The 13573-nt window shown below is 40.0% G+C and overlaps 2 protein-coding genes across 10 annotated transcripts in view; one reads left to right on the plus strand and one right to left on the minus strand.

Moving 5' to 3' along the window:
- The window catches only part of LOC129489162 (neuroblastoma breakpoint family member 6-like), a 200418-nt gene that overhangs the window by 114752 nt on the left and 72093 nt on the right, over positions 1-13573 (plus strand). Inside the window, 3 exon segments of the mRNA XM_063639063.1 lie at positions 8000-8039; positions 8963-9082; positions 12974-13018. The gene's annotated coding sequence lies outside the window, so the exon portion shown is untranslated.
- The window catches only part of STAC (SH3 and cysteine rich domain), a 179904-nt gene that overhangs the window by 17630 nt on the left and 148701 nt on the right, over positions 1-13573 (minus strand). For all 9 annotated transcript variants that reach the window (XM_063636707.1, XM_055283574.2, XM_055283591.2 and 6 more), the window contains 2 exons: positions 1945-1996; positions 1702-1839 (listed from right to left, as the gene is read on the minus strand). In XM_063636707.1, coding sequence (XP_063492777.1) covers positions 1702-1839; positions 1945-1996 — 190 coding nt within the window. The remainder of the gene's footprint in view (positions 1-1701; positions 1840-1944; positions 1997-13573) is intronic.

A 13573-nucleotide genomic window follows, 5' to 3' on the forward strand; every position in this document is an offset into this window, starting at 1 on the left:
ATTGCGCCATTGCACTCCAGCCTGGGCAATAAGAGTGAAACTCCGTCTCAAAAAAAAAAAAAAAAAAAAGACAAGAAAAGAAAAGGTAAATTATTATTCTTTGAGGATATATTTGTTAGTTTGAAAATGATAAAGTCAGTTAAAGCTACATGTGGAATATACAATGGTTGATTAAGTGGGGCAAAACAATTTTTAAAACTACAAATCAGCTATAATTTTAAGGTAATGACTGATTTTCTTGTGTGACTTAGAAACTATCTTTGAGGCAATCCTAAAAAAGGCATTCAAGATGTGTTTTCGGCAACTCTATTGAACAGAGATGTATTAAAATTATTAATGCCTTTTTCATTGTGAACTTCCTTGTAGGGCGAGCCTTATCAATTTCAACTTCAGGCATTCATTACCTTGGGAAATAATAAAATTCTTATACCAAGAATGCAGAAAGAAACAGAGGAAAGATTTTTGACTTCCAAAGCTGAAAATTAACGTCCTCTGTGAGACTTTATTGGGAGAGGAAATAAATTTTTAATTCCCCAAATCCTCCACTAATATATCAAGAACAAACCTCCACTAATATATCAAGAACAAACTGCTGGAGTGCAGTGGCGCGATCTCGGCTCACTGCAGCCTCCACCTCCCTGGTTCAAGAGATTCTCCTGCCTCAGCCTCCTAAGTAGCTGGGATTACAGATGTGTGCCACCACGCCCAGCTAATTTTTGTATTTTTAGTAGAGACGGGGTTTCACCATGTTGGCCAGGATGGTCTCCATCTCTTGACCTCGTGATCCGCCCTCCTTGGCCTCCCAAAGTGCTGGGATTACAGGCGTGAGCCACCGAGCCCCGCCATAAGTCCAAACATATCATTTTACTCTCTAGTGAGGACACGGGACATGACCTGAGGGGAGCTGCAGTCAGAGAAGAAGGGAGGGTAGGAAGGCCTCTGTCTGCTGGAAGACAAAGACAGGAAGAGTAGGCCAGAGAGTTAAAGTGTGAGAATGCTGTTTCTTTGTCTCTATCAACATTCCAGCCATGAGATGGTGGAGCTTAAAGACATACAAATGTGGGGGTTCACATTTTACTTCTCAGGAAAATTGACAGCATCAAAGAGAACTCTACATTCAACATGGCCCTGGAGCAAGATGGTGACAGGCACCTCTAGATTAGACATACAGAGACGTTCATTTATGAGCCTGAGATAGTATCTGGTTATCTAAATTTAGTCTGTGTCTTTTGCAGTGATATGAAGGTGTTATGGGCTTCAGTGAATAGGTAGAGACTTGGAGTCCAGATAAGAAAACCCAAGAGGTTCCTAATAGCAACAACTAATAACAAAGTATTCATTAGAGAGCACTGAAGAATTAACCCCACCATTCATTGGTGGACACTAACTCAGAGTCCGAATGAGAGAAGCTGTCCACATCAGAGACCAGTGGTCCTCCGAGAAGAGCATGGGGGACGAGATGTCCTCTCCCGCCACTATGATGTTTCGTTTATGAACAGGTATCACCAAGTGAGATTCCTAAAATTTTAGTTTGCATGTTTAGCTCCTACAACACTGCCATCATTGGAGTGAGTATATCTTTTCTCAAAGTGAATACTTTGAATGTGACCCCACTCATTCAGATTTATACATATTATTAAGTTTATTAAAATGACACCCTATTTGGTTCATATCTGGAATGTGTTTGTGTGATTTACTCACCTGATTCTCTTTCAGTGTTATCTGCCCCTGTTCCTTACACCCAGTGAAGGTTCTAACACATCTAAAAATCTTCTCATTTTGTTGTACTCTCTGAACAAAGTTGGCTGGAAAGAAGCCAATTCTGTCTTGAATTTTCCCCTGAAAGGAGAAAGGAGACATGCATCCACCATTGTAGCATGTATTGTAATTATAGTTACCAAATGATTTTCTCTTTTTTTTTTTTAAAGAAAGAGGGACACTTACTTTCCACCAGTCTTCATTGGAATCCTCTAAAACAGTAATTACGTCTCCTGGCCTAAAATGAAGAATGAATGAGTTAAGTAAAGGAAAAAAAAGAAAAATAAGATACTTTAAAGTCAGGAGTAATCATTTCTCATTTACACAAATAGTCTTAAAAGAAATAAAGTAAATATAACTTTTAGCAGTTCTTCCTACCAAGAAAATAGCTGTATTACACATTGAAGGCAAACATGATTTTATGCTGTATTTTAAAAATAACTCTTTTTTTTTTTTTTTTTTAAACAGAGTCTCGCTCTGTTGCTAGGCTAGAGTGCAGTGGTGCGATCTCAGCTCACTGCAACCTCTGACTCGCTGGTTCAAGCTATTCTCCTGCCTCAGCGTCCCGAGTAGCTGGGATTACAGGCACCCGCCACCATGCCCAGCTAATTTTTGTGTTTTTAGTAGAGATGGGGTTTCACCATGTTGGCCAGTATGGTCTCAATCTCCTGACCTCCTGATCTGCCTGCCTCGGCTTCCCAAAGTGTTGGGATTACACGTGTGAGTCATTGAGCCCGGCCAAAAATAACTGTTACCTGTAGTTTGATACATAAATGATCACGAAGCTCCAAAATTTCAAGTTACAAATCTACCTTCTTCTCAGCCCCATGATCTACCTCCCATCCCGTGTGTCCTTCTAGACTCCTTCCCACACACTTACATTTATACATAGATATGTTCATGTATTTTTTTTTTTTTGTTTAGTATTGACATCTAGAATTGGTCATTACCTTTATCATTATCTACACCTCCCAATACCTTCTGAAAACCTAGCACTCTTTTGCTTAGCTCCATTTTTCCTGTCTGCCATCTTTTATGCTGGTGTAATTGGAGTTTTGTACTAGATTTGTGTATGTGTGCATGTGCGTGTGTGTGTGTGTGTCTACATTCCACATCATTCATCAAGAATTACTTGGGTTTGGCTGAAGACTAATGTGTTTTTGTTGTTTAATTCTTTCTATTCAACACAGCTGTGACAATTGGAAGGCTGTTATTTTTCACACTGGGAAAATTTTCTCTACTATTTCTTTCATGTTTTTCTCCCATCTATGATGTTCTCTCTTCTTTCCTTCTGGAACTTCTACTGAACACACATTGGACCTTCTGAATCCATCCTCACGTTTTTTGTCTTTCTTATGCATTTACAGTCTTATTTTCTGCTATGTTCTTAAATTTTTTTCTCAATTTTGTTTTCCTGATCATTTATTTTGTATTTGGGCTGAGAATTGTTTTAGAAAAAGTTTTCAGAAAACATTTTAAGGGTTCTTTATTATTTCTGAAAGTTTTCTTTCTTTCTCATTATTTCCTTATTCTTTTCTGAAAGAGTTCTGAAAGTGGCTTTCCATCATGGATGCAATGTTATAATGGATTGTATAGAGATTATTATATTTTCAAGACAATATTTCTTTCTTTTACTGAATATTTGTTTCCTCTGAAATTAGTTGGCCTATCCTTTATCTTATTACTTCTTTTTCAAGTATTTTTTCTAAAATCTAATGTTTCTTGGTTATCTCTTTTTATGAAAGACTGAAAATGGAAAATGGAGGTAGGTGGATGTGGACAGGCTTCTCCGCTATTCTACACCTGTGGTCTGCCATGGGTCTCCCTTTCCAGTGCAAGGGCTATTTACAGGCTCTGTTTAAGGGAGCAGCGTGTGTCAATTGGTGCATCTCCTCCCTTTTGGATACTTGAACGTATAGCAGATAAGCAGTATGGTGCCGCCTCCTCCTCCTATCCTAATAGCTGTAGCAATGAGGATTTTCTTACCACTGGTGAGAGAAAAGGTCAGTTTATTTTCCTCCTAAGTAGAGCTGCCTTTTCCTTTTTTCAATGCCCTCTAGAAGGTCTGAAGGTCCAGAGTTATCTCAACACAGTTCTTATTTCCCAGGCTTCTATGCTCACATAAGAGCCCTCCTTAGGCATGGGTTCTTTTTCTTTAGAGTACAGATGTTGGCTTAATTCTGGAGTTCAGCATCATTGCTGCCAATTGATCATTATAACTAGTAATGTAGTGCTATGAATACAGTTGAGACTGTATCAGTTATATATTGTCACAGTAATGCTGTGTGATAAACAGCCACAAAACCCCAATGGCTCACTCACAGGCCTGGGTGTTGGCTGGGTTTTGCTGAGGTGACTGGGGTGACTTTGCCCTATTCCACATTTCTCATTCCTTGGAAGGTCAGTTTCATAGCAATGATCAAAGTTCAGGAGCAGTGCATGGAAACATGCAAAGCACAGGACGCCTCTAAGGCTTAGATCCAGAACTGACACATTGTCACTTTGCTTCATTTCATTGGCCAAAGCAAGTCTCAAGGCCAGTTCAGATTCAAGGGATAGGGTAACAGGCTCCACCTCTGTTTTGAGAGGAACTGCAAAGTCCCATGACAGGGGCATGAATACAGGGAGGGGTGAATAATTAGGGCCATTAATGCAATCAATCCACTGCAGACTCTCACGCTTTTCAGTGAAGTCCTGTGCATTCCGTGTCTCTTTAAATGTGCTCCCCCCTTCTATAGCTGTTTTGTCCTGAGTATTCTTTGGTCTCTGGTCATCTTCATTGTTCACAATTCAACTGCATTTGCTGTCGTCTGCGAGGAAATTCCCAAGATTTCTGGTTCTCTCTTAGCATGCGTTCTTGTTTCCTAGTACTGTTATAGATGTGTTAAAAAAAAAAAAAAACTGTTTTCTGACACGTTTAGGAATTGGAGCAAAAGTAGATTTGCATATTCATTTTGATATTCTGATCCAATCTCCTTTGCTGTCATTTTCAATTCTCAGTTAATATCTATCTTCATCAGGGATTCCAAATATAACAGGCTTGTCACACCTGGAGCATGAAGCACAACTGGCATTTTGGCATTTCAACAGTCACAGTTTCATGCTGATGCCACGGAAAGCGAGGTGGCTGAAAATCACTCTTTCCCAGGTCAGGGATTTAATTAAGCAGCAAGGATGAACGTCAATGTAGAAAAATCTTCTAAGCCCCAGCAGTTTGTATTGAAACCAGTAACCTAAGAAACCATGAGTTAGTATCAAACACAATGACTTTGCTGCTGCTCTGGTAGAAACTGTAAATAGGGAATAAAGCTGGGGGAGGTACCTTTCCCTAAGAGTGAAAGAGGCAGACTGTGGGAGGTACCTTTCCTTAAGGGTGAAAGAGGGTGCTGCCTGAATCCGACCTCTATTTTTATAGTCTACTGAGAGACTCACTCTTGGCTGTGCCTAGAGATGGACAGTCCCCAGCACTTGACCCTCGTTAACTGAATTACACATTAGAATAAGGCACTCACTGGGATAACAGGCTATAATCTTATGAGAAATACCAGACATACTTCTGGAAGTGTGATGAGGGTTCTGTCCTTTCCTAAAAAAGAGCTCCACCAGGATCAGAAAATTGCTTGGTGAGTGATTTATTTATCCATTTATTATTTCCTTGGTTTTTGTTTACCCACTCATTCAACAAATATTTATAGAATGTGGGCTCTGAAAGAGTGTCATCTTACTAGGCACTGGGTTTACTTTGGTGAATAAAATCCTCACTAGAGCTAATAGTCTAGTGAGAAAGATAGATAATAAACAAGTAAATAGATAAAACATTTAATAAATAGATACTAATAATAAACATATCATATATGTATAATTATTAAGTATATAATTGTAAATTGGCTTAAGGACTATGAGGGAAATTAGAAGATGTAGCCAAAAAGGACCAGTAGACTCCTCTTTTTTAAATTTTATTTTTATTTTTATTTTATTTTATTTTATATTTTATTTTATTTTATTTATTTTATTTTATTATACTTTAAGTTTTAGGGTACATGTGCACAATGTGAAGGTTTGTTACATATGTATACATGTGCCATGTTGGTGTGCTGCACCCATTAACTCGTCATTTAGCATTAGGTATATCTCCTCATGCTATCCCTCCCCCCTCCCCCCACCCCACAACAGTCCCCGGAGTGTGATGTTCCCCTTCCTGTGTCCATGTGTTCTCATTGTTCAATTCCCACCTATGAGTGAGAACATGTGGTGTTTGGTTTTTTGTCCTTGCGATAGTTTGCTGAGAATGATGGTTTCCAGTTTCATCCATGTCCCTACAAAGGACATGAACTCATCATTTTTTATGGCTGCATAGAGATTAGTCAAATAGTCTACCTGGCAGAGATAGCTAATGCCTCTTTTTCACTATAGAGAGGATCTTGCTCGAGGGTAGCCCTTGAATCCAAGGTAGTAACTCTCTAACATCTAGGCCAGCAAATCTGTGGCTTGTGGGATTTTTTACTGCCCCCATACCCTTTCAGGCATCACCCAACAATCTCAGTACTCTTTCCCACAGAGCCTGCCTTCTGATTTAGAATCATTTTCAACACTGGGCTCTAGGTGGTGGATCTGAGTAGGCATGCAAGATAAAACCACTCTGTGTAATATAGGTTATTATTTTTTATATACATATATTTTATTTATTTATTTATTTTTTGAGATGGAGTTTCACTCTGTCACCCAGGCTGGAGTGCAGTGGTGCTATCTCGGCTCACTGCAACCTCTGCCTTCCAGGTTCAAGCGATTCTCCTGCCTCAGCCTCCTAAGTAGCTGGGATTAAAGGCACCCGCTACCATGCCTGGCTGATTTTTGTATTTTTAGTAGAGACAGGGTTTCACCATGTTGGCCAGGCTGGTCTTGAACTCTTGACCTCATGATCTGCCTGCCTCAGCCTCCCAAAGTGCTGGGATTACAGGCGTGAGCCACCTCGCCCGGCCCGCTTAATATTATTTTTTAAAAATTAGTCTTGACCCAGTTTTGAGGCTCTAGCTAGAGGCTGGTCAGTTCCCCTTCTTAAGCAGCTGATTAAGTCCCCACCCCAACAACTCCTTGATGAGGGCTCTTGTACTCTGGGCCACTCTGTACCACCCCTAATGTCCCACTCTAGAGCCAGGTACTAGATAATGTGGGACATCCCCTGTGCCCTGGAACCTGTGAAAATTATTCAAATTAATCAATCTACAGGGAGCCCCTGGAAACCTAGCCTACCCCACAGCCTGCCATACATAATCTGCCTACTGTGGCTCCAGCTTGCTGTTACCCTGACTCCCACAGCAACCTTCTGTGTTGCCCTTAGTGGCAGCCCTTCACTCTCAACTGTGAGTTTTCTTCTGAACCCTTTCTTAATTTAGTTCTCTTCTCTTGCCATGGTGTTGGTGTGCTGTGCGATGTCCTCAAAGAAACAAATGAAAACGTTCTGCCAACTGGCTCAATTTAGGGAGAGCCTTGCCACTGGTCCCAGAGGAATGGTGGCCTAATGCTTAAAATTCTCCTTTCCCCAGGTTAGACTTGGCTAATCCATGACTCTGCCCTCAGTTGTTTCATCCTTCTGTGGCTGTCAGGCCCTTTCCATGGAATAATTCTTCATTCAGGTTATCACACTACAGGCACATTTGAGAAAAGTCCTTCTCTGGCTTAATAGTTATTCTCTTGCTTTTAGGAGACTTTATGTTCTTGATCCATTACGTCTAGATTTTACAATTTAACTCTATTTCCAAATTCTTGGGACCAACTTGATGGGTCCCCAGTTACTTAAAAGACATTTCCTTTGCTTAGTTCAATCAGAGCATTGTACATTCAGGTAAGGTTTTGCTTACATTGTAATCCACAATTGTATACCATGATGTAAAGTATAATGCAATTCATAAACAATTGAAGCATCAGTTTCCTTTAGTGAAAAGAGGTCAGAGCATCACAGCTGGCCTTTCGCTTTTGTTTGCTCAGTAAAATTTGCCATAGGCGCAGAGGAAGATTTGCAAGTTGGTTATATAATGATTTATAGGAACTCTTGAAATGGTGAAAGGGCTGTGGGCTCACAAGAATTAGAGTAAAATAACAAAAGCAACTACAGAATTATGGCTTACCAGTGAGGAGGACAGGGTTTAATTTTGAGTGTGTGTATACTTGCACACATGTGCATGAGAACAAATGGTTGCTTTCTGGGTCCATTCTCAGCAGTCCTGTCTCTCTTATTTTTCAGTTTTTCATATGGGCATTGGAACCATCTCTTCCACCACCAGGTAAACTGTCTGCAGGGACTCAGTGTACACAGAGGGTATGAATGATACGAGCTGAGCTTGGCCAGCTACATGGAACTATTCTGCAAGATGTTAGAAAGAGGGTTTGATTTTCCAGAGTGGGCTCTTGGAGGAAGGAGTATGAGATGTCCTGAGCATCCCCTGCCCAGCCCAGCCTCTCTCCGATCCCCAAGTAGAGCACAAATTCCTAGGAGAAGAGACATGACACCTTCCAGATGAGGACACTGCTTCTGAGAGAAACACTTTCTCTACTATCTGAGACAACTGAGACCTCAGATTGGCCCTACTTTGGGAAGCACATGGTCAAAGCAGAATGCCCTAGGGCCTTTGCTTTCTGAATGTTTTAAAATTCAAAGAAAAGGAGTCTTGTCTCACTCCTCCATTTCTGCCCATTTATCCTAGGAAAACTATATGACATTCAAGTATTTTCTAAATGTTTATAAAATTTCAGATATTGGGTGTGCATTGGGGGATACAAAAATGAAAAAACTATCTAAGCCTGGATTTTCTTATCTGTAAGGTTAGGATAATAGCACTTACCCCATCAATATCTTTTGAGGACTAAATGACAAAATATTTGTAATGCATATTTAGATAAGATCCCATTAGATGGTGGCCATTATTGTAAAGACATAGTTACTGCCCTCAAGATGTCAGTAATTTCAAAGGATAAAGCCAGTAAACTGTTTAAAGTAAGGGTCATCCCTGAGGGAGAAGCAAATGCTAGGGTGGTGGGGAGATGACAAACAAATATAGAATTGATCCCAAACAAAAATCCCAAATACATGTCTCTTTGAGGATTGGCTATCTCAATTATATTTATATACTTATATATTATGCATGATAAATTATTGTGAGCTACATTTACTTGCAAAGTTAAATCTTTTTTTTTCTTTTTTTTAAAGACAGTCTCACTCTGTTGTCCAGGTTGGAGTGCAATGGTGCAATCATGGGTCACTGCAGCCTCTACCTCCTGGGCTCGAGCAATCCTCCTGCCTCAGCCTCCCAAGTATCTGGGACTACAGGTACATGACACCACTCCCAGCTAACTTTTAAAATTTTTGATAGGATCTCACGATGTTGCCTAGGCTGGTTTCTAACTCTTGGCCTCAAATGATTCTCCTGCCTCAGCATCCCAAAATGTTGGGCTTACAGACATGAGCCACCATGCCTGGCCTCAAAGTTAAGTCTTTATCACTGTGATTGATATACGGTAGGGCTTAAAATTGCTAATTTTCATGTAAACCTGTATTTTTTCACTTGTAAATTAGAAGATTTATTCTAATCATTGCCTTTTACGTTTATGTCTCATTAGGTTTTTGGCAGGGATGGTTGGTTAATGAAATAGCCTTGACTTCAGTGGCTTCAGACGCTAACATTTGGTGTGATTCGGAGCTATGGCAAACCTTCTCCCTCTCTTCATACTGTCCCTCTTCCCCTTCCTTGTCCACTCCACATAGTGACCACAAAGGTGTATCAGGGCCCAGGGGCTGGACCTAGTATTCTATTACCCAGGTGGCTGATTGTGATGGAGATGTTGGCAGGGTTGAGCCTAGAGGGCGATGGCAATGTTCACTAAATGTTGTCATGAACAGTTGCATTTTCATACAAGTAGGCAGGCTAAGAGAGATTTCACCATTTACAGGCAAGGTTTGAACCTATGACTAACTCCACTAAATCAAGCTGCCTCTTGCACCACCCATGCCATGTCAAAACTCATCAGAACTGCCCACTTTACTACATAGTTATTTTGAGCCTCTTTAATATTTCCTGCCCTTTCTCATTCATTAGGCAAAACGAACCTTAAATCAAGTTTATAGCAACCAGTCACTCAGCAAAAATAGATACCCTTGAAAAACCAAGCTGAAGGGGGCAGAAAAAGGAGCCAGCCAAATGGCTCCATTAATCTTAGATCTATGACTTAATTTTTCACCAGACTTATTTCCCAATTTACATTATCTTGGTCCAGAATCTTTTATAGTCTTGGCACATGGGTATGTAATAAGGAACTCCTGAATTTGCATTTTGATTTTGTCTTAAGCCTGATATCCACAAGACTGCCTGCACTTTCCCAAGTCCATAGACCAGCTCAGAGAAAAGCATTCAACTGAAGGGCAATTTGGAAGGAATTTGGTAAATGTTCTTGAACTGTCATGGATCACGCTCTCCAGAACCTAATTGAGAGAGGCATTTGAGTGAGAGGGAGGCTGCTAAACACATTAGTGACATTTGGGAAGATCTGGGTTTCTTGACATAGTGCAGCATCAGAGCATAATATGCATCAGAGACTTTCCTCAAATAGCCTTAATTGCATTTTGATGTCCTGGTGACTGTGAAGATTATTTTTAAATCAAATTGGTGCATTAGAATTACATTTAGTTTTAATTAAGTTGATGCATTTGCCAAGCAGTAATGTACTTAGAGAATAGTAACGAGACACCAGGGGAGTCTTATTTTGTCTTACTCTGCCTTGAAACTTTGCAGGGTGAAGGACATTAGAATGTACACTAGTCACAGATCAGAAAGCCAGTGCAGACCTGTGCACGGAGCATTGACAGAATCGGGAAACTTCTGTTCTGGTTTTTGAGTCCACCACTGGCCCACTGCCTATCTTTGGATAAGTCACAGTTGTTCTCAGATAGTGCAGATAATCAGAATCCAGGAGGACACTTAACCATACAGATTTCCAAGTAGGATTTGACTCTCTAGGTCTAGGTGAAGCCCAGGAATCGCTATTTTAATAATATTTTTTAGGGGATTCTTATGGCTTGTAACAAGTGACTTAACCATTCTAACTCAAGTTTTCTCCTCTGTGAAATACTACTTGCTTGGGTAACCTCTGAGATTTATTAAAAGAACTCAAGAGGATGCTAGGAAAAATTTTGAAAGACTTTGAAATGGGCAAAAAACATGACCGATCTGGATGTCCTGTCTGGCATATCCTTTCAGATTACCTCCCCTTTGTCAATGCCTTTGAGCTATTTTACATCTCAAGCAAGTTGTAGAAAACTGATATTAATGCAAATGATTTTTGTCCAAAGAAATGCAAGCGAATTTTGCCTGGTGGAATATAGTCAGTTATTACCCTTTATCCTGTGACTACAGACTGGTTTTGCATCTATTTATAAATTCCTGTCAGCATTCCTCATTGCCTATGTATATGTGATGTATTGAGTTCTCCTTTGAACCAGGTGGAGCATCTTACTGGTTCTCTCAATTAATTAGCCATGTAAAAATTCTGACGTGTGTTCAATTTATATTGCATGAGAGTCATGTTTTTATCTTAAGTTTAAAAAATTATCCTTTAACAGGAGTGACTTCTCAGGAACACGCTCTATAGATCACAAACTTCCTGGTCTTAGCAACCATACTTAACAAACCTAATGCACTTGAAAGAAGTGATGTGAGTGGCCAAAAAGGGATAAAGTAAAGTGTTACCTACTCTTGCTGATTAAAATAGAATTGTCAGCTTTATCAGAGAGAAGACTTAGAACAATGAACCTAGGATCGAAAGTGTGGTGGAGGAGAAAGATCAGTGGACTGGGAGTCACCTCCAAGGGTTCTAGTCCTAAGCTTCCATTTTCTACCTGTGAATCATTGGGCTTGGTTCTCCTACCTCACCTCCAGAAAGAGAAAAAAGAACCATACATCGTCTCACTGGAATATGAACTTAACAGCCAAGTGTCCATTCACTAAGCATGACCAAGTTTTAAGGCAGTCTTTCAGAATCAAGACTGGAATTAATGTAGTTATCTAAATATGCGCCTGCCTCTGCCATGAATTTTCACCACATCTTCTTGTAATGGGGCTTGCATTTGCCACTGATTTGGCACCTCTTAAAATAATGATCTGGTTCTGAAGTTTAACCCCATTATTCCCTTATGCTTTCCTCACTGGAGAGAGAGTGACTGCTCACTAACCAGGCTTCCCAGCCACCCATGACCCCTCTTCCTTCTGGAATCTCGGCTTCTTTCATGTCCCTTTGAGGCTGCTGTAAGTTACCTGGAATACCTCACACCCACAGCCCTGCACACTGGATTGTAACTTCTGTTCTACTCTTCTGCTGGTCCCCTGGCCCATGACTGCCTGAGCTCTTTGAGAACAGGACCTGTGAATGGTTCTCCCAGAAAAGAGCAGATGCTTGGCTATCATGTGATGAGAGGTGAATAGATGAAGTAAATCCTGGAAATAGCATACAAGAGTTAAATTAAAGTAGTGCTTTGAAAATACCCCAAAGAGATGAATTCAGGCCATCCCATCTCCAGAGATTCTGGCAAATACTAACTAATGACAGAAATGGTTGCTTGCTTTCATTCAGACTTGCCCTTGGAGAATATGAGACTTGCTGCTTCCAGGAGTGGCCATTCATGAATCTAAATTTGCACTTGGAGTTACAAAAAAAGATAGGTTTTTCTTTGAAGCCCCCCAAATTTAGGTGTTCTGACACACATTGAAGTAGTAATTAATTTGTATTTCTTTTAGGATTTAATAATATTGAAAGAGCAGTTCCTTCTTTTCCTCTCTTGGCGTATAGTCTTTTTTTTTTCCTTCTTTTTTCTACCCTTATGAAAAATGGCCATTATCATATAAATCTGTTTGAGGAGAACTAATAAAAATGAAAATGACTTAGATCTGGAAAGTCAAAATGAATTCTTTGGAACAGGCATCGTATGATTCCTAAAATATGCATTTAAACCTTTAAATCTTTTATTTACTCTCAATCCTTTGTTTCAGTGTCCCTAAGATGTTTTAGGAGTTTATGTTTACTTGAAGTCATTTATATCTGCTGATTATTTACATAAAATATCAACTCAGCAAAGTCATGAAAGTCATGGTTGATTGAAAAGTTTTTATCAGCTTAAAAAAGGTGCCTTGGTGTGAATAATAAGTGATGACTCCAAGACTCTGTTTTGCAGATTGCTGAGCCCAAAAGCAGTGAGGATAATGCGACTGGTTACATTGTAAGTGTTGAAGGCAGGATTTAATTTCATCAAAACTAAGTGTGGGTTATCAAGCTTTGGCTAACTATGTGTGTGCTCGCGTATGTGTGAATGAATGTGTACTTGAATGTGTATAAGTGTGTGTGTGTGTATGTACATGTATGTGTGTGTGTGACTGTGAGTGTGTGTAGGAGGTTATTTGCATGTATAAGTGTATCACACACACGTACATACCCACTTGGCCAGAAGGTTGATGTGACACATGGTCTATGTTAATTCACAGAGCAGTGTATGATAATAATGACAACAGTGCTGATTATAATAGGGTTCTCCAGTTCATATTCTATTTTCATTAATTAGTTTAGATAGATAGATAGTGTCTAGCTCTGTCATTCAGGCTGGAGTGTAGTGGTGTGTTCATAGCTCACTACAGCCTCAACCACCTGGGCTCAAGTTACCCTTCTGCTTCAGCTTCCTGAAGAGCTAGGGCTACAGCTATGCACCCCCGTGCTTGGCTAATTTTTTATTTCTATTTTTGTGGAGATGGTGTCTTTCTATGTTGCCCAGGCTGGTTTT

The sequence above is a fragment of the Symphalangus syndactylus genome, chromosome 1, assembly GCF_028878055.3.
Source record: "Symphalangus syndactylus isolate Jambi chromosome 1, NHGRI_mSymSyn1-v2.1_pri, whole genome shotgun sequence".
In the NCBI taxonomy this organism is placed as follows: Eukaryota; Metazoa; Chordata; class Mammalia; order Primates; family Hylobatidae; genus Symphalangus; species Symphalangus syndactylus.